General features: G+C 39.1%; 1 protein-coding gene across 1 annotated transcript in view; it reads right to left on the bottom strand.

Annotated features, from left to right (window-relative positions):
* Positions 1-24,924, bottom strand: part of LOC129253400 (head-specific guanylate cyclase) — a 31,213-nt gene that overhangs the window by 5,274 nt on the left and 1,015 nt on the right. Inside the window, exons 2-6 of the mRNA XM_054891762.1 lie at positions 20,452-20,788; positions 14,875-14,948; positions 14,562-14,802; positions 6,542-6,929; positions 6,288-6,472 (exon numbers count right to left, since the gene is read on the bottom strand). Coding sequence (XP_054747737.1) covers positions 6,288-6,472; positions 6,542-6,929; positions 14,562-14,802; positions 14,875-14,948; positions 20,452-20,616 — 1,053 coding nt within the window. The 5' untranslated portion in view covers positions 20,617-20,788. The remainder of the gene's footprint in view (positions 1-6,287; positions 6,473-6,541; positions 6,930-14,561; positions 14,803-14,874; positions 14,949-20,451; positions 20,789-24,924) is intronic.

Here is a 24,924-nt window from a genome sequence, read left to right on the forward strand (position 1 = left end):
TCATGTCTACAGAGATTCCGAGTCATTTCGAAAGACAAACCGTCAATCGACCAGCCAACACGAACGCAATCATTGTATAGCATGGGTTATTGGCTGAGCGCCAGAATTAGAGTTGAAGTATCGAAGATTGATTGAGGGTACCTCTAACACAGACCGGAAATTGCGATTACAACGATACTGGCGCCCAGATGTCGACGACTGTCTAGATGGCGATCCTTATCTGGCCCATAAACTTAAAATAAAAAATTCGGGTGATTCGGGTGAAAAAACATAGTAAATGAAACAGATGATATCTCAGAGACAATTTAAGATTTGTTCTGCTTGGTTTGGAACGGGAAGTGTTGTAAATCGTGATTTTTGCGTCTTAAACCAAAATATCTCGATATGAGCTCAGGTGCGTTTTGGTGGGCTAAAAAGTGTAGAATAGGAAAAGTGTAGCATCTTTACAAAAATTACAAATATACCTACAAAATTAAAAAATTGAACGCATACAGGGTTTTCCATATAGTATTTTTTTAATCCTATACTATTTTGACAGTAACAACTCCACTTGGCTAGAAATCTTGACAGAAAGTCAATATCCTATCTCCGCGGAAAGCTTTACGCTTGAGCAACTTTGGAATCTATTTCAAACTTATTTCTAAATTCAATGATGCGTAGCCCAAACAGTCCATTTATTGAAAATAAGTCAAAATCAAATTTTCTGACCAAGCGGATTTTCATCTCGGGTTTATTTTTATTTTTTCCTTGTTCACTCCTCGCGGGAGCAAGGGCCTCCACAAGCCTCTTTCATTGTACACGGTTCTGTTGATTTTGCACCGTCCCATGAGATGTTGGAATCTGCTAGTTCGCACAGCATCGACCAAGTGTTTTTGTGTGACCTATCTATCGCCACTTTCTGCACTTGATTTGCCTAAGAATGGCCTCCTCGTTCGTTAATCCCCACAGTGCGTCGTTACTAATGGTGTTTGGCCAGAATATTCTGCAGATGATGCGGAGGCATTTGTTGATGAAGGATGGTAGCCTCCGTGTGGTGGTGTTAGAGACCAGCCATGTTTCGCTTTCGTACAACAATACTGCCTTTACGCATAATGAGCGAATATGGGCGGCTTATAACCTCAGGTAATAATTAAGAAGCCTCAGAGAGTGACATTTCAGTCCGGATTTCGGGGCGATGGCATCAATGGCCCATTTTTCTTTGAAAATGATGCTGGAAATGCCATTCTCGTTAACGATGAGCGTTACAAGGCATGCTAAATAATTTTTCGCGGTCGAAAATTAAAGGCATGGACTTGGAAAACCTTTGGTTTCAGCAGAATTGCGTGCCATCCCATACAGCCAATACTACAATCGATCTTCGAATCAATCAATTAGCCACTTCAGAGTTGCAATTTGACGCCATTAGACTTTTCTGTGGTTGGGGTGTCTTCAAAGACCGATGTTATTTGAACAATCCATTAACGATTCAGAACATTAAAGTGACTATCGGACAAGCCATTCGTCAGATAGAACCCGAAATCATCAACAAGATAATGGAAAACTGGATTAACAGGATGCGCTACTGCGAAGCCAGCCAAGGCAGCCCCTTGAATGAAATATACATTTATGAATATAAAGTTCCAAATCGGAACAAAGGGTCACAATCAGATTTTTCCATTCTCGTCGGTTGTACGCCAAAGCTTTCACTTCACCCCAGCTCAGATTTATTGAGAGGATTTTCAGCTCTAGAAGTCATCTCCGGGTATTTCCTGGTCTCGCTCGTACACGGCTACCATAAGAGTTTCAGTCAAAGGCAATTCTTGTTAGGTCCCCGCTTACTCTGAGCAGGATATGGCCAATCCAGCCCCATTTTCTTTTTCGTATCTCATCGAGTTCGAGCGTTTATTGACGTTTGACCAAAATAGTTCCAAGATTCTCCTCGAGCAACGATCTATGAAGACTCTCAGTGCATTATTGTCAGCTGCTGATACATTCGAGGCTTTATATCCACACAGCAGGCAGAATTTCACGTTTGAATTAAAGATTTTTAATTTCGCGCGTTTCGAAATATCTGAGGCATTCCAAACTGGCTGAAACGAACCGCTGCCAATGGCTTTTTATTGCGATTATTGATGCCTCCACTTGAACTGACTGATGCCGACATAGTGAAAAGCTGCTCAGATAGCGAAAAGATTGCCTATCTTCCAGTTGGGCGTCAATTAAAAATTTGCACGTATTTCGCGTATTAATGCGCACAGCTTTCATTTTTGAGATGTCAAGATTTAAGCGAGCTTTCGTTGCCACTTCATTAGTTTAGATGCCATATCTGAGTAAGTATGGCTCAACAGGCCGATATCGATCGCGTAGTCAAATGCAGTTAATTGGCCCGGCAGACCCCAGGTGATTCCGCCCCCAAACTTAGGCGAGAGAACACAGCCTTGACGTGCGCCTATCAGTTCCCTCAACCTGTCACCCAGGTGGCTCAAAATCAATCATCGAATTTGGTTTTTGAATAACTTTTTTACGAAATACCAAAATTATTTTGAATAATGGGAATCTTTATTTTGACCTTTGGTAGGTAGGTGAAATGGTTGAAGTATCACTAAGATACTTTCCAAGTAGCACTAAAGCGCCGTTTCGATACCATTATGCGACTTCCAATAGGTAGATATCTACAGCCAACCAGAGCTGTTGATATAATGGAGAAGATTGATTGGATTTAGGTTGGCGTACTATCCCAGGCTGTTGAAGAAAGAAGCATCCAGTGACCTAAATCGTCTAGCTGCCAAATCCGGACATTTACAGAGAAAGTTTTCAAAGGTGTCGTTCTCTGAAAAGTCACCACAGCTTCGGCAATGGGGGTTAAATTAGCTTTTTTGGGTGTGTGCCGATCATCCAACGACCCGTGAACACAGCTACGAGTTTGTAAATTGCATGGCATGCAGTCCCCAGTACTTTCTAAGTCCTCCATTTATTGTATTGAAGCCAAAGGGTTTCCGAAATAGCGCATGAAGAAATGGAGCTTCATCTCTTCTGCGCTTTCCTGAGAAATAAGTTGTGCAATTCCTCTTTAACAACAGACAGTGGGATGCCGATGACCGGGTAGGAGGTCACTGAGAGCTTTTTGACCTTTACGCACTCCATTGATTGTCGGTTTGTACATATACTACAGCTGTCTAGTTCGCAAAAGTCCAATATGGTAGACGTACGACGCCTTTTGCAATAAATATAGGGGTGATAGGGTGATTAATTTTGTGCCACCTTGTATAATTCCCAGCAATATTTGCTTAGGTGGTACATTGGAGTAATTTTGGATAGCAAACTATCATGGAAGCACAATATATTGGAGAGGAAGGAAAAGGCCAGTAACGCACTAAGCTTGGGAGTTACATGGGGTATATCTCCTTCAATAATATGTTGGTTCTACTCAGCTGTAGTAAAGCCAATATTACTCTATGGTGCTCTGGTGTGGTGCACTGCATTGAGAAAAAGGACACACAAAACTGCTATGGAAAGTAGTTAACGTATTGGTGCACTTTGCACGATAGGGGTAATTAAAACCACTCCTACGGCCGCACTTGAAAGAATTCTCAACCTACCACAGATAGACATTGCGGTAGAAGGTCTAGCAGCTACTACATCTGCCGCAAGACTTAAAGCAACGGGTGAATTTACCTGCAAAATATGGCATAGCTCAATAGGTATGAGTTATCGGACCAATACGGGCTATATGACTCCAAAATACAATTAAACGAAGAGAGTCCGAGCAAAAATAGAGAGTCCGAGCAAAAAAGAGATAAGAAACCTATTTCCAATACGGCTCGAAAATGATAGACGGAGTAAGTGCAGGGATTTCTTGGCCAGAGCTGAGCATCAGACGGCTAATTAAGCTCCCTGATCGTTGTACCTGTAGTACTTTTCAAGCAGAAGTCTTTGTGGTAAGAAAAGCTGCAGAAAAAGCACTAGCAAGGACATCGAGCATCTCCAACATAAATGTATAATATATGCTGACAGTCAAGCGGCAATAAAGGCACTAAACTCATATGAAATGTCATCTAAAACGTTCTTAAAACCAGGGAAGCCATAGAGAGACTACCCGCAGACAGACGGTTACACATCTATTGGGTACTCGGACATAAGGGCATTGCAGGAAACGAAATTGTAGATGAGTTTGCCAAAAGCGCTGTTTACATATCAGGTCAGTCCATAAGTTCGAGCGTATTTTACCCATAATTTCACTTTTGTACGATTTTTGCATATACAAAATTATTTGCGGAATACAAAGGAACTATTTATATTTTCTTTGATATATTTTGCATTCAACAAGTGATTTAATCGCGGATAAAAGCTCGTGTTGTTAAAAAATAAAATGGAATCTTCGAACGCGTAGAAGAGGCATATTTTGTATTTTTTTATAAAAGTGGTAAAAATGCAACAACTGCTGCTGCAGAAATAAACACTGTTCACGGAGAGGATACCGTGAATGTAAGGACTGCGTAAAAGTGGTTTTCAAACTTCTGAAGTGCTAACTGCGACGTGGAGGATGCCCCGCGCGCTGGTCGTCCTGAAGTCTTTAACTCCGACGTCTTGCTCGAACTCGTGGAAGCTGAGTTAAATTTGACAGTTAAATTCATCGCATGGATTAGTTCACAGGCACCTGGTTCAAAACTGGGAACATGGGTTCCGCATAGACTTTCCGTCGCCAAAAAAGTTTTTTTAACCGTATCGTTACTGGTGATGAAAAATGGGTGCTTTACAATAAACGTGTTCGCAAATACCAATGGTTAGATAAAGAGAACCGACCCCTAGAGATGGCCTTCACCCCAAGAAGATTCTCCTGTCTGTTTGGTGGGATATGGCCGGTATTGTTTATTACGAACTTCTGGAACCAGACAATAACTGCTGATTATTGTTCCCATCAGCTATTAAACCTTAATGAGGCACTTAACAAAAATCGACCGTATTTAGTGAATAGACGCAAAGTTTTGTTTCACCATGACAACGCAAGACCTCATACCGCAAGGCAAGCATTAGGCAAGCTGAACGAGCTCGGATGGGAGCTAATGGTGCATCCACCAAACTTTCCGGGTATTGCACCTTTTGATTATCACCTTTTCCGTGGACTTCGATCCCATATGAGTAACAAGAACTATTCCTCAAAAGAAGCTATAAAAAGGGATATCGAAGCGTATTTTGGCTCCAAGGACAAACAATTTTTTGAGCAGGGAATTAAAAATTTGCCTAAACGTTGGAAAGACATTGTAAATAATGAAGGAAAATATATTATTGATTAATAAATACCTTAAACATATTTTTATTAATATTAAAAACCACCTTTAAAAAACGCACTAGCTTATGGACTGACCTGATACAATACGAACAAAAAAACGACATACTGAAACCTTTAAGTACGGTATACAATGACATTGCTGCGGAAATGAAAACACGGATAGGCAGGAGATGGAATAATCTATCCACTTGTAAAACCACGAAAATCATGTGTGCACAGAATGCAGATAAACACGCCAGATTCGTACTAGCACTGTCTAGAAAGGAAAGCAGAACTATCGTAGGTATACTGACAGGCCACAATTTGTTGGCAGCACACGAATACAAGATAGGAATTGCAAACAACGATAGCTGTAGATTTTGCAATGAACTATAAGGGAACTTGAACACCTTCTATGTTCTTGCCCTGCATGAGTTAGAACCCGAATGAAATGCTTAAGAGCTCTACAATATGAGAGGTTAGAATGTCTCTCGGGGTTAGAGCTTCAGAGTTTACCTAGATTCGCAAAAGACGCGGGCTTATTAGAAGAAACCTAATACAAGGAAACATAAGGGTTAAGCTGCTCCCTCTGGTATCACTAAGGACCAATAGATCTATGGAATGGCTTTCAGGCAGCCAGGTCAACCTACCTACCTACCTTTGTTTAGGTTGATGATACTACCGTCAACGTATCAGGGTTTGCGTGAAGCTATTTGTGTTGAAACAACACTCCACATTTGGGGCGAGATAATTCGTATTCAATATTTGAGAGAACTCAGCCAAAACTGCGGTCCATTTAGTGTCGAAACTACCAAATTTGCCTGATTTATTTTCCTGTGGCCTCTGGCTATTTAATAAACTGAAAGAAGCTTCGTCAAACTTTGAGCAATGTTTGTATGTATGTGTATATGAGCGTCATTGCTGGTCTTTACTGCTTGGGCTATATTTTGCAGTTCAGTTCGAAATTCTTAATTACAAAATTCAATTCCCCCTCAAATCAATAAACTATGTATTTATTATATCACCCCCTCCCACTTACCTTCGCTGTGAACTCAGTGACATTGGGTGGACTCTTCAGAGCAATCAAAAAGGGTGTATATGTACGGCGTGCAATATCGCGAAATTTCAAGGTCAAACCTTTTGGCCGCTTAAAATCGAAATAAGTTGTGGCATAACAGCCGTGTTCAGCCATATGTGGCTTATATAGTTTACTGAAACCGCGTCCTACGATTATACAAAATATTAGAAGTAGTTGATATTTATTTACAAAAACTATTACTTGCAACTACTTACCCAACTGCATCAGTTCCAATTTCTCGTTCATTATGAAATGCCAAGGGAACGCCTTACAGAAGGTATGCGAATTCATTGCCAAATCGGCGGCCTTGCTTGAATTATGTCGCTGTGCCGGCAGTTTGCACGGCACTTTGACCACCTCAACATGGCTGCTGTGCAACGGCATCGATGAGCCGGTGTACTCCTTGACTAGCGAAAATAGATAACGGTAACGCCGCGAATCGCCTTCGACAGGCTCTATTTTGATATTGACCTGCACGTTGAACAGCATACGCATCAAAGCCTTTAGTGAGCCGAGTAGCAGCCAAGCGATTACGGGACGTTCGGAGGTGAATATTAGCTCACCATCCCCGGCGCACACGAAACCGGTGTCAGTGACGTCCTCCTGAGTGGTGAAAGGTAGGAGTAACCAATAAATTAATATTTTGCGTGTGCAAAAAATAGAAAACCATTTGTCTTTTTTTATTGGACGGGGCAATTCATTCCTATTTTTTATGTATATTTTTTATATTGTTTACGAGGTGAGTCTATCAAATAACGAGGCTGATGCTGCTACAGTAGAAATACGCATGCGTCTAATGCCAACAACCGAAATCTGCTTAGCGAGATTAATTTTCCTAAAACAAAAACAGTATTTTTTTCATTTCGCTAGAAAATCTCACTTTTGAGTAACAAAAAGCTTGCAAAATTTAGGCACATTGTGATCCAGAAACGGAGCGCCAATCCGTACCTTGGAAGAGCCGAACTCCAACGAGAACTAAATGATCAAATCAAATTTCGAAACAATAATGGTTTTTTCAATAGATTTCTGAAAGTCAAAATATTAGTAAATATTACCACGATTCTCTCCATGCCCCTTGACGCCATGCCTACAAGAGTCGTACTTAAAAAGAGACACAGTACCTATAGTGCTGCCAGAGGCTCAGTTGTGGTCAAACTCTGAAAATGAGTCCGGCAAACATTGTTTTCGCATTTTCACGGATAGCTCTGAGGTCTACGTAGAATCCAGCAGAATAAAACTGCACTTTGCTCTTGGCAAAAAATGGGTACTCAAGCCAGGAACATTCATTGGATGCACAACGTAGTGGTACTGCCAATTTTAACGTAAGTACGCCTGGTTTGGCGGGAAGCTCTTCGGAAAGGCTATGATATCACTAAACTGGGGAGGGTAGAAAGGACAGCATGTAGAACTTGCCACAGTGCTGCCCTAAACGTCATCTTGCACTTACAGCCTATCGACTTTTACGTTATTTCCATCGCTGCTCCAAGTGCAATCAGATTAAAGTAGGTTTGCCTCTGGAGGCAATCTCGCAAGGGACATGGTGGCGTTTCGGACAGATCTCTCTATCCGCAAACTGGAGTTTGAGGGTCGTGTCAGAGCAATATTTTCAAGTAGGCAGAATTGGAACCAGGGAAAAATCTATGTCGAAGCGGCACTGACGGCTCCAAGATGAAATCGGAAGTCGAAGCAGGGGTTTTCTCTAAATCAGCCCATTTATCTATCTCCTTAAATTGCCGAATACTACTAGTGTTTTTCTGGCAGACGCCTTTCCGATCCTGCAGGCATGCAAAAGGCTTAGGAAACGTGGAAGCGAGGGAGATATCAATATTTTTTTCGATATTCAAGCCGCGATTAAGGCTCTGGTGATGCCATGGTGCAGAAGCAAACTAATAAGCCCCTGACGGGAGAAGATCGAATCTCTTGGATTCAAGGACATAGAAACATATAGGGAAATGAAACTGCATATGAGCTTGCCAGGAAGAGGTCGATTAAATTGGTTTCAGAGACCTTCTACCCGGTCATCGGCATCCCACTGACTGTTGTTAAAGGGGAATTGCACAACCTGCTTCTCAAGAACTTGCTATTTCAAAATCCCTTTGGCCCAGTACAATAAATGGAGGACTCAGAAAGTACTTGGGACTGCTCGCCATGCAATTTCCAAACTCGTATCTGTGCTCAGGGGTCGTTGGACGATCGGCACATATGCGGAAAAGCTAGGTTTTTAATTTAATGCCCAGAAGCTGTGGTGACCTTTCAGAGAAGGACACCTTTAAAAACTTTTTCTCTGTAAATATTCGCGTTTAGCAGCTAGACTAAAGTCACTACTCCTTTCTTCGGCACCCTGGGGCAGTGCGCCAACCTAATCCCATCAATCTTCTCCATGACATTAACAGCTTTGGTTGGCTGTAGATATCTACCTATTGGAGGTCTCGTAATGGTATCAAAACGGCGCTTTAGTGCTACTTGCAGTGTGCCAAAGTGATACTTCAACCAGCTTCATATTCTCCGTGAAAGAGTAAAAAAAGAACGATCAGAAAGTTGGAATCGACTGATTTCTCGCATATTGTTTGTCATGAGGTTTCTAGTTAAGTACAGCTTCCCAGTGTTGAGCTTAATTAACCGGATTATGCGCCTTGCAACTTCTATCAAGATTCGATAAGTTCTTGTTGAAAAGGCAGCAGACATCCTAAAGAAAGCATCCGCGACATTTGGAATAATGAAAGACTCGCATGGCACGTTGCATGGATAGAGGAGGGATGCACAAATATATTGAAGATGATGCTAAATGTGCTTGAAATCGAAATGAAATGTTTTACACCGTCAGTCTCGTTACTAAATAGTAACACCTCGTACATTAAATGACTAGCAAAGCGTGATGGTCATCTAGAGAATAATAAATTAAAACGACTTTAATAATTTTCTATCATAAAATAATATTTAATTTGAATTATGGCAACCGCAAATTTCTCTGTACCAACAGCCAGTTTTACTCGAAAATGCTGATTTATGCACTAAAGCGAACATCCAGAAACTGGGCTGGTCATATTTTATTAACTCCAATTTTTTCCCGTTATGTGATTAATAGAACTGGAAGGAAGCGTCAACAAAGCTCACAAGAAGCCAAACGATGATGATGAAAATAATATTACATATAAAATTACCCTTAAATTGTAAACATTTTTGGTTCAGAATTCGAGAAATCGCTCAGAATCGCCCGCAAAAATTGAAGGAGGAGCTCGGCCACTTAATTAAAATAAAAAAATACCAGTCTAACGGTTAGACGGGATAGAAGTGAAACCTTCCGTAAGACAAACTGAGAGAGAATGAGACGAAAGCAGCATTAGGGGCGGGATAATTATAGGTTCATTATAATATTGCTATAAAGTTCATGTTTTATTTTCTTCATTTTATTATTATTCATCCTCAATGTTTTCAATTTCAACAAATGATACGAGTGGCTTATAATAGCTAAAATATGATACAAATGCTTTGGTTTCGATGTTGTCAACATATCTTTGAAATACCGCGTCAATGGTTGTTTTTGATCGTGTTGTCGATTCAGTGCGATTGTTACACATTTTTAAATTGAATGTTGTATTGAGAAAGTCAATTAAAGGAACCGCTGTGTCCAATGCAAAATTTACGTTAAAATCGCCACTTAAAATCATTGGAACTTTATCGTAATCTTTTCTAAGTATCCGCGATACTTCTGGTGTATACTTTATTAAATTTTCGTGAATGAATTCCGTGATGCTATTTATTGATTTTTTTTTCTGTCGATATTCACGACACTTTTCTGCATTGTTTTTCGGCATAATTGCGGTAAATATTTAAAAATGAAAATATTTACGAATATAAAAATACACACGCGGTTGCTATTATGAGCGTCCCCAGCAAAACCTGCGTGACCGAAACTCTAACACAATTACATTTTTTTGAATGTTACAAACACATATGCACTCGTATTTGTTTGAAAATCGACTTTTTTTTTGGTTCTCCGTCACCTTTGGAAAATGTGTAAACAGTAAGCAAACTTTATTCATATATTTTTCCTCATTTTTGCATCAGTAAAATTAAACAAACGCCGTAGCCGAATGGGTTGGTGCGTGACTACTATTCAGAATTCACAGAGAGAACGTCAGTTCGAATCTCGGTGAAAACACCAAAATTAAGGAAAACTATTTTTCTAATAGCGCTCACCCCTCAGCAGGCAATGGCAAAACACCGAGTGTATTTCTGCCATGAAAAAAAGCTCCTCATAAACATATCATAAAATAAAATAAAATAACTGTATAAAAAAAACTTTTTTTCTTGTGATTCGAACCAAGGATTTTGGATCGGAAGCTCACATTGCTAGTCGCTCGGCTACCGTGCCATGCTGTCGGCGCTGGCCTAAAAGTTATTTAGTTCGTCGCTACGTTTATATCAACATATAATATAACGCTTCGTAACTAAATAACTTTTAGGCCAGCCCCTACAGCATGACGCGGTAGCCGAGCGACTAGCAATGTGAGCTTCCGATCCAAAATCCTTGGTTCGAATCACAAGAAAAAACAAAAGTTATTTTTATTTAGTTCGTCGCTACGTTTATATCAACATATAATATAACGCTTCGTAGCCAAGTTGGTCGCTTTTTTCGTTTCACTTTTTCCCAAATCACTCCCAACGATTCTAAAGAAGTTTTCACTTCAAAAAACACCACACGTGGGAGCGGGGTAATTTAATTGTAAGCACTTAACGGGCTCCGTTCAAAAAAGAGCGCATGAAGAAAACTCGTTATTTTACTTTGGAGGACTCGCCAAGTGCAGACCAACGGCAACGTTAATGCAAAAATATATTTTATTGATATATTTTATTCATTTAAAAATAATTATGATCCATAATTTATAAGATATTATAGACAGAACAATTTAGTTTTTTTTTAAATTACACTTTTTTTAAGTAGTATAGAAAACATTGGACTTCAAACTGGGCGTCACATGACTACCTACCGATTTGTAATGAGTTCATTAAGAAAGTAACTCATAGCTTTTTTCTGTGACATTTAACGAAGTCTGCCCATATTTTTAACTTCTAATAGATCTTTTATGAACTCTATTCACCCTTAACTTCGCAAGAATTATATAATTATTGGGTATGGGAATAAGTTTCCGACCTCCTAAAAGAGATGTCGCTTCTAACACTATTTTTGTGCTTGCTCTAGTAATATACTGGTGATTTGATGGTGTATATGTGAGGTCTCAGCCGCAGTAGTTGACATTTGTTTCAAGCGTAAAGATCCTCTTTTTTTATCTGACGTCAAAAATGTCTACGTTCGTCGCGAAAAACTAGCTTCATTATTACCTTTAAAGGAAAAGAGCAGCTGAAACGTGTCGTATATTCATCCATATTTACGGTAATCACGCTCCATCAAGTACAACTTGTAAAGTGTGCTTTCGACGCTTCCAAAGTGGCAGTTTCGACGTGAGTGACAAAGATCGCGAAGGGGCTCCGAAAAAATTTGATGATACTCAACTACAACAATTATTAGATGAAGACGCATGTCGAACCCTTGATGAGACGTCTAAAGAGTTGGATGTTGACAGATCAACTGTCGATAAACGTTTGCACTCGATGGGATTGGTCCAGAAAGCAGATAACTGGGTGCCACATCAATTGAAGGAGAGGGATATTGAGAGACACTTGGTGGCGTGTGAGATTCTTATTGAACGGCAGAAAAGCGAAGGTTCTTTGCATCGCATCATCACTGGCGATGAAAAATGGATCTATTCTGATAACCCTAAGCGCCGACAATGTTAGAGCCTGTCAAGTGAACCAAGTCCATCCACAGCGAAAAAATATTCCTGCTTCAAAGGTTATATTTTGCATCTGGTGGAATCAGAAGGGTGTCATATAACAGGTGGCGCTAAAGTAATCCTCCTATCAGAAAATGCTATAAATTTTGCGATTGGCCCCTAATGTCAGTTCTGTTTTGACATTTGTGTAGTGAACACATGCGAAATACACGTTAATAAACAATGTTACGCTACACTGCTCCAGAACGCGGAATACTGCTGACTATTTATTTGACCAATAATCGGTCGGTGACTTTGGCACAACGTGAATTTCGTCGCAGATTTCCTCGCTGTCCAATGCCTACTGGTGAAACACTGCGACGTTTAGCCGCTCGCCTCGAAGAGACTGGCACAACACAAGATGCTGCCAGGCGTGGCAGACCCCGGAATAGCCGTTCTGCAGAGAATATTGCTGCTGTAGCCGAGGATGTCATGGAAGCGCCGTCGACATCGACCAGACGACGTGCCACGAAAATGAGTATCAGTCGACGGTCTTTATAGCGAATTTTGGTACAAGATTTTAAGATGTTTCCGTTCAAAGTCCAGACGGTGCATCAGCTGTTAACTGATGACCGGCAATCGCGTCTAACATACGCTCAAGCCATCCTTAATCAGCACCAAGAGGAAGATGATTTTTCATTAAAAATAATCATGAGTGATGAGGCCCATTTCCATCTTGGCGGGTACGTAAATAAGCAAAATTTACGCTTCTGGGGCACTGAAAATCCGCGTGTAACCCACGAAGAGCCATTACACCCGCTCAAAGTCATTGTATGGTGTGCTGTTTTCGCTGGAGGAGTCATCGGACCTTTTTTCTTTGAAGACGTCGCGGGCCAAACGGTTACTGTGAATGGTGAGCGTTACAGAGCAATGATCAACGAGTTCTTTTTGCCGCAACTTGATGAATTGGGATTGGAAAACATGTGGTTCCAACAGGACGGTGCAACGGCACACACTGCACGTGCCGCAACCGATATGCTGAAGGATGCATTTCCCGGGCGCCTAATCTCCCGTTTTGGCGATTTGCACTGGCCAGCAAGATCGCCTGATTTGAGCTCCACACTTCTTTTTGTGGGGCTTTTTGAAGTCGCGGGCCTCAGACTCTTGCAGCTCTTAAAGACAATATCCGTCAAGAATGTGAGGACCTATCGCCGGAAGTTTTGGCCAAAGTGATGGAAAATGCCATAAAAAGGGCTCAAATGGCAATCAACTGTGGCGGCGGCCATTTACATGACATCATATTCTCGACTTGATGTAAAAAAAAATTAAAAGACCAGATAAAAATAATCCACAAGAAGAATCAAAGTTTTTCATTTTTTTTTTAAATTACCGCCAAAAAACATCGCAAGGTTACTTTTGCGCCACCTTGTATTATGAACGCTTTAAACCATCTGAAACCACCACAGGATCGAGCTCTCAAAGAAAAGCGGTCGGAATGGGACGGTAAACACGACAAACTAATTTTGCTGCATGACAACGCCAAGCCAATGGGTGCAGAAATAAAGAAATAAAAAAGAAAATTGAATTGGGATTTCTTGTCCCACCCACCGTATTACCCAGACATTGCACCTTCGGATTACCATCTGTTCCGATCAGTGCAGTCAGATTTATTGGAGAGCGGTTCACTTCTTACGAGAGCATCGCAAACTGGCTCAATGAATGGCTCAAGTGAAAAGACCTCGAACTTTTCGTCAGAGGAATCCATATGCTGCTGAGAGATGGAGTAAAGTTGAAGCTTCCAATGGCGCATACTTCATATTAATTGTTCAAATAATTCGTAAATTTGGCTAAGAAAGGACAGAAACTTATTCCCATACCCAATAAAATTGTTTAAAACATGTTTTTTGTTTTTGTTTTCTGAATAAAATGCGATATTTTACTTTAAAAAAAATGTTTTTTTCCAACCCTGCCCCGAGTAGGGCTCACGCGCTTTAATCTCACTAAGAGAACTTATATTTGTGAGCTAATACCACCTTGCGACAGAGACATACTAAGAAGTAAAAAACAAAAGTATGCACCAGTTGAGGTCATAAGACTGATAACCTTTTAAATTTGGAATGAACAACCGAAAAATATAGCAGTTACGTTCACGTGACTACATTGCGCCGCCGTTCAGATTTTATACTATCAAATAGATTAGATGTAAATAATACTCGTGCAGCAAAATTTATTAATAAAATTAATTAAATAACTTACAAATATAGAAATTGTATGGAGGTGCTTCATATTTCATGTTGCAAAGCTTTCTAATGTTCTTTGAAGAAAGCACTTTGCGGTTTTATTTTTGCCTAATCCGAACAAAATATTGCTCATCATTTACACGTACATAAATATCGATCAATATTAAAGAAAACGTACCTGCAATTAATATTTAATATTTTGTAAAAAATTTATATTTTACCTCTTGCAGCTTGAGCACATCGTAAACGCCATCCAAAGAACCGAGAAACTCTTGCAGGTCAGTGCCGAGGCAACGAAAAGCGCGCTCTATAATGCCAGTGCAGCACGAAGTGATCAGCTCCTCGCCGAGCAACACCAGAATTTCACTGGCGCTCGATTCATCCATTTCCAACAATATTTCCTGAATGTCGGTTAAGTAATCATAGTTGGGAACACTTTTCAGAGTGTCCAAATCAATGCGCCTAAAAAAGTTAAGGAAAAAATTTTTGTAAGTAAATGTTAGCTGATTTTTGTTAAAGATTCATTTTACTCACAACTTTGAAATCTTCGGCCAACTATGGCTGTACTTGGCGATGAGCGCTGTAACAGCGGTATTGAGATCAGCATTCTTATGATATGTAAAGAGAAGTTTTATATTATTGGGCAGTTATTAAAAAAAGTGAGGCAATTCGCAGTTGCCAATTTATGTCATATTTCAGTGGGAAACTCTAAGCAGCTACTCACATATGAATGCGAGTACATATGAGTTTGAAATAAATATATTTGACTTGTCTAAATCATGATTTCACTATTGCACGAGAAATAAGGCAATTTCACTTATACTAATTTTTATTAAATTTTTTTTTTTTTTTGACATTTTCTTAAATATAAATATTTGCCATAGAATTGTCTAATTGGAGTTGGTTGGGCGGGGGAAATTTAAATCATATAGGTATGTCGTCATTATATGCAAAGCGTAAATTTTTCCATACTTGAGTGTGCTCTACCTATTATTAAATCAGATACGCATCATGTACCACTAGATCTTAAACTTGAATTTTATGATTATGCTAAAACTAGAAATTTCAAATTCTAATTTTACGTTTAATTTTAAGTTATGTGATTTTTTGAAACTGCACAATCTTTTGCTGAACATTAACTGGGATTCCTTGGTTCAACATCTTGTCGTTTCTAAGCGTTTCGAGATTTTTAGAACCAATGTGGTTGACGTTTGTAAAAGTGTAATTCCTCCTGTAACAAAAAAAAAACTATCGGCCACCATTTTATTTAGCGCGGAAATTCAATGCGCTGGGTCAAGGCGTATTTATTACAGGTGTTGACATCCGCCAACGACATCCCAATAACGTCAAAATTATTGACGTGATAACGTCTAATAATTCGATTTAGCCGGCTGCACGCACGAAAAAATGTGTCGTTACCTTGCTGATTTGTTGTTACCTTGCTCATTAGTGTTACCTTGCTCATTTGTCGTTACCTTGCTCATTTGTCGTTACCTTGCTCATTGCCGTTACCTTGAATGAACTGCAAGCGAAAGCGCGGAACGAACAAAGCAAACGAACGGCAACGTTCGACATCTTGCTCGCTCCTACTTAAGTGAGCGTATATATGTATGTATATACGCATGTGTACATATATAAATTCACGTATTTGTATTTGCATATGACTTCTTATTGATTATTATTAATTTGATTTACTTGAAGAATTTAAAATAAAACCAAGTTTGTTAATAATACCTGTTGTCTTAATGTTATTATTATTAATTTTTTTATTATATATGAAGGAAAAAATGTATGGTATATTAATATTTACCATATACCTTATAAGATATGTTGTAAGCTAATATATGTATATAAACATGCATATACATATACAATTTCGCGCAATTTTCAAAAAGAACAAATCTATATGTAAATATGCATACAAGTCATATGGACATATCAAATATACGAATCTATTCCGTACGCAAGCAAATGTAAGCTAATGTGCTTGAACTGCAAGCGAGAGCGCGGAACGAACGACAAAGAGCATAATCGGCGCCCGCGTTCGGCAACGTTCGACATATGGCTCTGTCCTACTTGAGTGAGCATATATATGTATGTATATGCGCATATATAGGTATATAAATTCACATATTTGTATTTGCATATGCCTTCTTCCTGTGTGCATGGTAATGAACCATTTCTCTGTTGAGAATAGGACGTTGATAGGAAAAGTAGGAAATGAAAGGGAGTGTTTCGAGTATAAAGTGTCTGGAAGAAGGCAAATATATGATGGTGCCTCTTAGTGTTGTTGACTTATTAACGTCTGATGCACAATCGAAATTGAAGATATCTTTCATGAATTTGATAAATGTTTCGTCATTTTTCACGTTTGTGTAAATGTAACTTGACCTATTCCATTGCAATTCCATTTACCTCCTCCTCTATATCCATACAAAATATCTATCAAACAAATAAAATTAAAATTTTGTTTTGAAAATTGCAACCATTCCATCAATATTTTCTTATGACGTTGTCACGTTAAACTATCGTCAGTAAACCGACTTTACAGACAACCTCTTTTTTTATTTTGTTTACATCTGTGTATTTAGTTTGCCATTTGTGTACTGATAAGATTGTACTGATATACAGGGTGGGCCATGTAAAATTTGCTTTTTCAATCGGCCATAAAAAAAAAGCTAATAAATATTTTTTCATTGTAATTTATGAATGAAAAATAATATCGTTCAAATGACTGCCACGACTGGCTTTACAGTAGGCCATTCGATCAGCCCATTTGCGCTCCAATTTCATGAATGACAACTTCGATTTCGTGTTCTAAAGCACAGCTCCAAAGCGGCCAATTAATATCGGAATTTCGGCTGATTATTCGGTCTCCAAAAACGGTAGCCAAAAGTTCGAGTGTAACTTTGGCAGTGTGACAAGTTGCACCGACCTGTTGAAACCAAATGTCGTCCATGTCATCCTCTTCAATTTTTGGAAACAAAAACTCGTTGAGTATGTCATGGTAACGCTCGCCATTTACTGTAACCGCGGCTCCTCGCTCATTTTCGAAAAAAAATTGCCCGATGATGCCGCCAGACTAAAAACCGCACCAAACAGTGACTCGTTGTGGATGCATTTGCTTCTCTACAGTAACGTGTGGATTTTCTGAGCCCCGAATCCGACAATTTTGCTTATTGACGTAGCCATCGATGTGAAAATCAGAAAAGAAGAAGAAGACTCACCACTTTGGAAATAGGTTTTCAATAATTCCCAATTTGGTTCAAGCGTATAGCGCCCCATTTCGTAAATGTCAAACCTTTAAGTAAATTATAAACACATTTGACATGTCATTTGTGTTACCATTCTAAAAAAAATTAGGTGGTTCAAAAAGCTAACGCTATATGGCCCACCCTGTAGTTGATGATGCAAATAATACCTAAAGTGAAATATTACAAACATGAAAGTTGTAAGCTCTGGTCCACCGACGAAGCACAACGACAAGGTGGTTATCACCGTCAACGGTTGCACTTCGACGGACTCGAAGAGATGCGCGAGCTATTTCAGCCGACTTTTTATACTGCATCCTCCGGTCGACAAGGCCAAGCATCGTGCCTCCAGAAGGCTGCACAAACTGAAGAACGACAGTGCGCCACTTGCATTCTCCTCTGATGAGGTTCAGAGGGCCATCAACAAATCAAAATCTTCAAAAGCCATTGGCCCTGCCGGACTGAACGCGCTGATGTTGACGCACCTGGGACCATTTGGAGTAGGATTTCTCACAAGGGCTTTCAATCTGTCCTTGGCTACTCTCATCATCCCTGACAAGTGGAAAGCAGGGAGAGTGGTCCCACTACTGAAACCTGGAAAACCCGCCAACCAAGCCGAATCTTATCGTCCGATAGCTCTCCTTTCCCCACTAGTGAAGACACTTGAAGCCTTCCTACTCCCACTCTTCACGAAACACCTGGCCCCAGCCCCACGTCAGAATGGTTTCCGACAAATGCATACCACTGCACTCACCGTCATAAACGCCCAGATAAACCGTGGGCTTAACCAAAACCGCCCCTGCGAGAGAACTGTCCTTGTAGCGTTGGACCTGAAGAAAGGTTTCGATACACTCAGCCATTCCACGCTACTAGATGATATTTATCAGTCGACACTCCCGCCAGGGCTGAAGAGGTGGTCCGCAAACTACCTGAGCGGTCGTCACTCGTCAGTGGTTTTTCGAGACCAAACATCAAAGCAGAGGAAGATTAAGCAAAGTGTACCGCAGGTTGGTGTCCTTTTATCCTTTCACATTTCGAAGCTCCCCCAACCACCAGCGGGAGTCTCCCTGATCTCATACGGTGACGATTGCACGATAATGGCGTCGGGCTATGACATCGATGGTCTGTGCTCCAAAGCGAACAGCTACTTTTGTCGCTTTTTCACTGCGAGGAATCTCCAAATCCACGGCGGCCCTCTTTACCACTTGGACAAAGGAGGTCAAACTGTCCCTCAAGGTAAAAGTCGATGACACACCAATTCGGACGATAAACAATCCCAAAATTTTGGGTGTGACCTTTGACAGTTTGCTCTCCTTCTCTGCGCACACAACCGCACTTTCCACTAAAGTCCAATATCGCAACAAGGTCCTCAAATCACTTGCCAGCAGCACTTGGGGCAAAGACAAAGAAATGTTGCTATCGACATTTAAGGCAATAGGCCGGCCGGTTTTAAACTATGCAGCGCCTGTCTGGTCGCCTGGAACTAGTGACACGCAGTGGACAAAGCTTCAGACATGCCAAAATACTGCCATTCGCACAGCGGCCGGTTGCCTCCTGATGTCCCCGGTTCAACACCTACACAACGAGGCACAAATGCTCCCAGTCATGGAGCATAACAAACTGCTCAGCAAGCAGTTCCTGCTGGGGTGTTAGGTAGGTTTCACCCTTGCAGACACCTGCTTGAGCTAGAGCCGCCTCCTAGGTACGTCAGGAGACACTTTATGCCTAACTATGCCGACGAGATCCAGGACAAAACTGACAGAAATCTACTGGACCAGACAGTATTTAGACAGCCAATAAACGACATTCACCGGGAGACCATCACCACCTTCTTAAGCTCCCGTCCAGTGAATGCCGTAATCGGCTTCCCCATCACACACGCGTAACACTGGCACAACTACGTTCGGGATACTGTAACAGGTTAAACCCCTACCTATCCAGAATTGACCCCGACATACCAAACATATGCCCGGCATGTGAAGATACCCCGCAAGACGCTAACCACCTTTTCACATACCCTCTAAAACCTACTCATCTAACACCCCTCTCCCTCTGGACCTGACCCGTTGAAACAGCATGTTGCCTGGGCCTACCTTTAAATGAGCCAGACGAAGACGACCGGTGATATACCCTACAATGACGGGGCTTCTATTACTGTTAAAACAACATTAACAACAACCATTTTTTGGCAATCCTGGAGGAGATATGGAAAATGTGGAGGAGCGCATGCTGGTTTTGACGTGATGGAATTCAAAAAGCAAAAACAAAATACACGTATGTTTTTACCATGTAATAAATTCCACTTGTGCTGTGTAAACTATTTATAGGCATACAACTATCATACAAACAAAAATTAGAAAGACTAATGTTTAAGAAATTATCTTCGTAAAGATGGAAAGATATATTTAATATTAAAATATAACAGTTTTATGTGTTACTTAATGGATGTAATCATTTTAAGTTAGTGGTAAGAAATTCAACAAAAGCGCTACAACGCTTCGAGCTGCTAATTAGTCCGCGAGTAAACGGCCTTAAGTGCAAAGCGATAATATTCTTCATGGCAAACTTTTAATGCACACAAATTTATATCAGTTTGTTCGAGACACTCAAGGCAATTCTTACCGCAGTACCACAGCGCTATTACTTATCTGCAATTTTATTGTAAATATTCAGCTAATTGACTGCCGAATAACTTCGTTCCCCATCTCAATCTACGCATTTACGTATTTTCTGCCGCTCAATTTAAGTTGCTTTTGCAAAAGTGGCTGCCAAGTGCTCACCCTGCAGTCATTCTTACCACTTGAATACCCCTACTCCCATTTTTTATATCTACATCTTTCCCCTTTCCCCTTCCACTTACCGATGGTGCTGTGAGCAGCTGTATGGCCATTTGCAAATGCGTCAGTGTCAACGCATCATCTGGTTGCTCCTCATCCTCCAACAGCCAAGTGTTGTTAGTCGTTTCTGCACAAACCGATGGCTGTCGCGACAGTGAATCGCTGCGTCGAAAGAACGGACAAGCCATCTTCAATGTTTAACAAATGAAATTTTCGCGTACGTGTAAATGTTTTATGTACTCGTAGATATGCGCGCCGCCAATTATGTTATGTTGCGTATACGCCAATGCTGCCCAGTGCTATAACCAACTACACACACATACGCTCGTAAGGCATGGGCCGACAACTGACGACTTGACACTGAAATACAAACAAGAAAAATGTGAGACAAAGTTTGTGTATTGTATGTAGAAATGTATGTAGCTGGGTAAAGCTTTCTATTTCGAAAGGGAAATGGAAGATGGAAAAAAAGAAAAAAAAAAACAAAACAAAGCAAGAAAGTAAAGGCGCAAAACAATAAGTGATTAAATATGACGACCGAGAGGAAGGTAATCAGCGGATGGTGCAAAGGTACTTCAATAGCTGCCAGTGTGTCACCATTGCAAGGTAGGTTGGCAGTGGACGTCTAACAAGCCCATTGTCATGGGGACAGTGGGGAAATGACAAGGCGTAGAAGTGGCGGCTGCTGCTACTCATCAAGTTCAATGTGCACTTGTTTGCTGCTATGTAGCAGCCAAATGTGTGTGTGTGAGTGTATGTAACTTTTGCTACATTTTATCACAGTTTTTATTTGACATTGTTTTCCATTGCGATGTGCAGTAACAAAACATATTTGCTTATGCGCTGTGAAAGAAGCAACACAAAAAATTCTATTTGACCTGCAATCAAGTATTCAATGGTTTTTTTCTGCCGTTGGCACTGAGCAGGGACAAAATAAAGGACGAATGAATTGAATAAAAGTATTAAGCAAACGTATGTAAATGCAAATTAAGGCAATAAATGAAATATTATCTATGTTTAACTTTATTGCATATAAAAGAGATGCATTTATCTAAGCGCACAGTTTTCCATATATAAATCGAAAATAATTTTTTCCAAGCGAATATTTCAAATTTTATTTAAATTTATCGCTAAGTAGAGAAGATTTATAAATGCATGTATATATGAATGTGAGGTACAGGGTGCATACGGTGTTTGAGGAAATGCATATATGTGACATGGAGGACTACAACTTAACTCAAGAAATGAAGAGATTTGCAGTTATCGTAGCTGTAAATGCAAATAACACCGATGAAGAAGTTTCTAATTTTCTTAATTGCACCCGTTCGTTCGTTCATAAAGTTCATCGTAAATTGGAAACATCAGGCAGCGAAGCAAAAATGCGTCCTCAAAATTTCAGAAGCAAATTCAAAATATTTTTCGCAGTTGCAGAAGAAATTGTGAGCAAGGGTCGAGCAGGTATACGAGCGGATTTTTTATATACAAAAACTTTGATGCGCGATTTCTCGGTTTTTTATTTTTATGATTTTTCCTAATTGGCGGGAAAGATAGGGAAAAAGTTAAATATCCTATCGAAACGAGATAACATTGATTGTATTCGGAATTAAATTATCTTCTAGTTGAACCTAAAAAACCGTAATAAAGTTAAGATTAACCCACTTTTTAAAGAATCTAAAGTGGATTTGTTTTTCCAAAAAAAAAAATCAATTTTTTTTAATTGGCGAAAAATTGTTGAATTTCTCACTTTTTGTTTAATTTTCTTGGTTTAACTAGAAGCTATACTATACTAAAATAAATTGTTTTTTTAGGTTTTTGGTTTCAGATGAAAATTGCGACCTGCATCTTTCCCGCCGCACGACACATGCACACTCGAGGCGCCTCGGCAAAATGCTTGTCCCAGGCATAATATGATATATATTTTAATGAAAAAATTTGAGAAGACTGCCGAAATATATAACAATAACACCTGAAAGTTTCCTTTCAATCGAACATTTCCTTCCTTTCCAAAAAAATCCACGAAAAAATCGATTTTTTGATGCCTCTAAAGCAGGCTCCCCCTTAATGTTTCTGAAGGCCTTATCCGTCGAATTGTTCATAAAGATCTTCGGTATAAATCTCACGTTTTGTGAAGAAGATGGTTTATGTCGGAGCGAACACGAGAGCAGCGAATTATCCGATCGAAACGCCTTTGTGCCACGACAGTCGATTTTACCTTACCGGAACAACCCGGATTTATATCCGGTCAGAGACTGTAACTCTAGCAGCATTTCACATACATACATATAATATATACGGAATGTTTATGCTACTACTACATCAACAAAAACAATCAAAACGCCTTCGCAATAAAATTAAACAGTCTGAAACGCCTTAGATGCTATGGTTTCTTTTTTATGAAAAAAATGTTGACCAAGACAAAAAGGCCAACCGCAGAAATTATCGGAATGACAGATGGCTAAGTTCCAGTCAGAGGTTCCTGTTGTCATGCATACAAAGTTTCCACCAACTCTTAAGGTTTTAGGTGCTGGGAGCAACAAAACACATGTCATGCCACACCACACCTTTTAGGTGGGTTTTTAATGGGTGAAATCAGTGGGACAAGTCTCACACTTTTCGGCTTTCAATGCTTTTTGCCACCTTCATAAAAAAAACTACTCCTTTACTCAGTCTTTTGGAGTGATTTCTGCTGCGTATATCAAGATTCTAGAGACAGTAGGGAAATCCTGGATTGAAAGTGTACGCGGTGAGGGCCCATACATATTTCAGTAAGACTCTGCTCCTTCACACAAAGCGATGGCGACACAAGATTGAATGACTGACAATTTGATTGACCAGATAACACCGAACTTATGGAAGCCTAACTCTCGCCTTAGTTCTCTGGATTATTACAATTAGGATGTAGTTGAGTGTGAAACCAATAAGTACCCGCATAACACCATTTCTTCTCTGAAGGGTGCAATTGATGCCGTTATGGACAATATGAGTAACGAGCGTTTGATTCGAGCATGCAATCTTTTCCGTACCCGAATCGAGGAGGTTATTGCAGATAAGGGAAGTTTTATTGTGTGATTTTGTAGGCATACGAGTATGTAAATATTATATAATAAGTTAAGTTCGGCTAGATTAGGTGAGGTTAATAAGTTAATGTTGCGTAAAAAGTTTGTGAAGTTTCATTCAATTTTGTTCAAAATAAAAACTATTTAGTTTTACTCCCAAGTTCTCCTCAATTCCTCTAGATTTGATACGGTATACTCGTACACTCTGTATTTGACTGAACTTCTCCTCCAATTCGTTGGGTGCATTTTTACATTGTTATGTTATGTTATGTTATGTTATGTTATGTTATGTTATGTTATGTTATGTTATGTTATGTTATGTTATGTTATGTTATGTTATGTTATGTTATGTTATGTTATGTTATGTTATGTTATGTTATGTTATGTTATGTTATGTTATGTTATGTTATGTTATGTTATGTTATGTTATGTTATGTTATGTTATGTTATGTTATGTTATGTTATGTTATGTTATGTTATGTTATGTTATGTTATGTTATGTTATGTTATGTTATGTTATGTTATGTTATGTTATGTTATGTTATGTTATGTTATGTTATGTTATGTTATGTTATGTTATGTTATGTTATGTTATGTTATGTTATGTTATGTTATGTTATGTTATGTTATGTTATGTTATGTTATGTTATGTTATGTTATGTTATGTTATGTTATGTTATGTTATGTTATGTTATGTTATGTTATGTTATGTTATGTTATGTTATGTTATGTTATGTTATGTTATGTTATGTTATGTTATGTTATGTTATGTTATGTTATGTTATGTTATGTTATGTTATGTTATGTTATGTTATGTTATGTTATGTTATGTTATGTTATGTTATGTTATGTTATGTTATGTTATGTTATGTTATGTTATGTTATGTTATGTTATGTTATGTTATGTTATGTTATGTTATGTTATGTTATGTTATGTTATGTTATGTTATGTTATGTTATGTTATGTTATGTTATGTTATGTTATGTTATGTTATGTTATGTTATGTTATGTTATGTTATGTTATGTTATGTTATGTTATGTTATGTTATGTTATGTTATGTTATGTTATGTTATGTTATGTTGTGTTTTGTTATATTTTGGTTTGTGTGCGTGTATGCGTTATTTACAACAAATTACAATTAAATTTTCAAAAACAAAAGTAACTAATTGAACAAAAACTTTTATTCAGTTTACTCGCTCAAAGAAATAATGTCAACACAAAATGTATTATTATAAAATAATAAAGTCAAAAATTAAACAGTCGAGTAGAAATTGCAACAACAAATTTTATTCAACTATTTTGTAAATTTTAAATCATTTTCTGAACGAAGAATTTTATGAAAAATTTGCAGAGCCGCTATGTACATTGTAAAAAAAAAAATTACATAATTGTATTTATGCGTACAAATAAATGTAAGTTACAGATCAATTCCATTGCG

This window comes from Anastrepha obliqua, chromosome 1 (assembly GCF_027943255.1).
Source record: "Anastrepha obliqua isolate idAnaObli1 chromosome 1, idAnaObli1_1.0, whole genome shotgun sequence".
Taxonomy (NCBI): Eukaryota; Metazoa; Arthropoda; class Insecta; order Diptera; family Tephritidae; genus Anastrepha; species Anastrepha obliqua.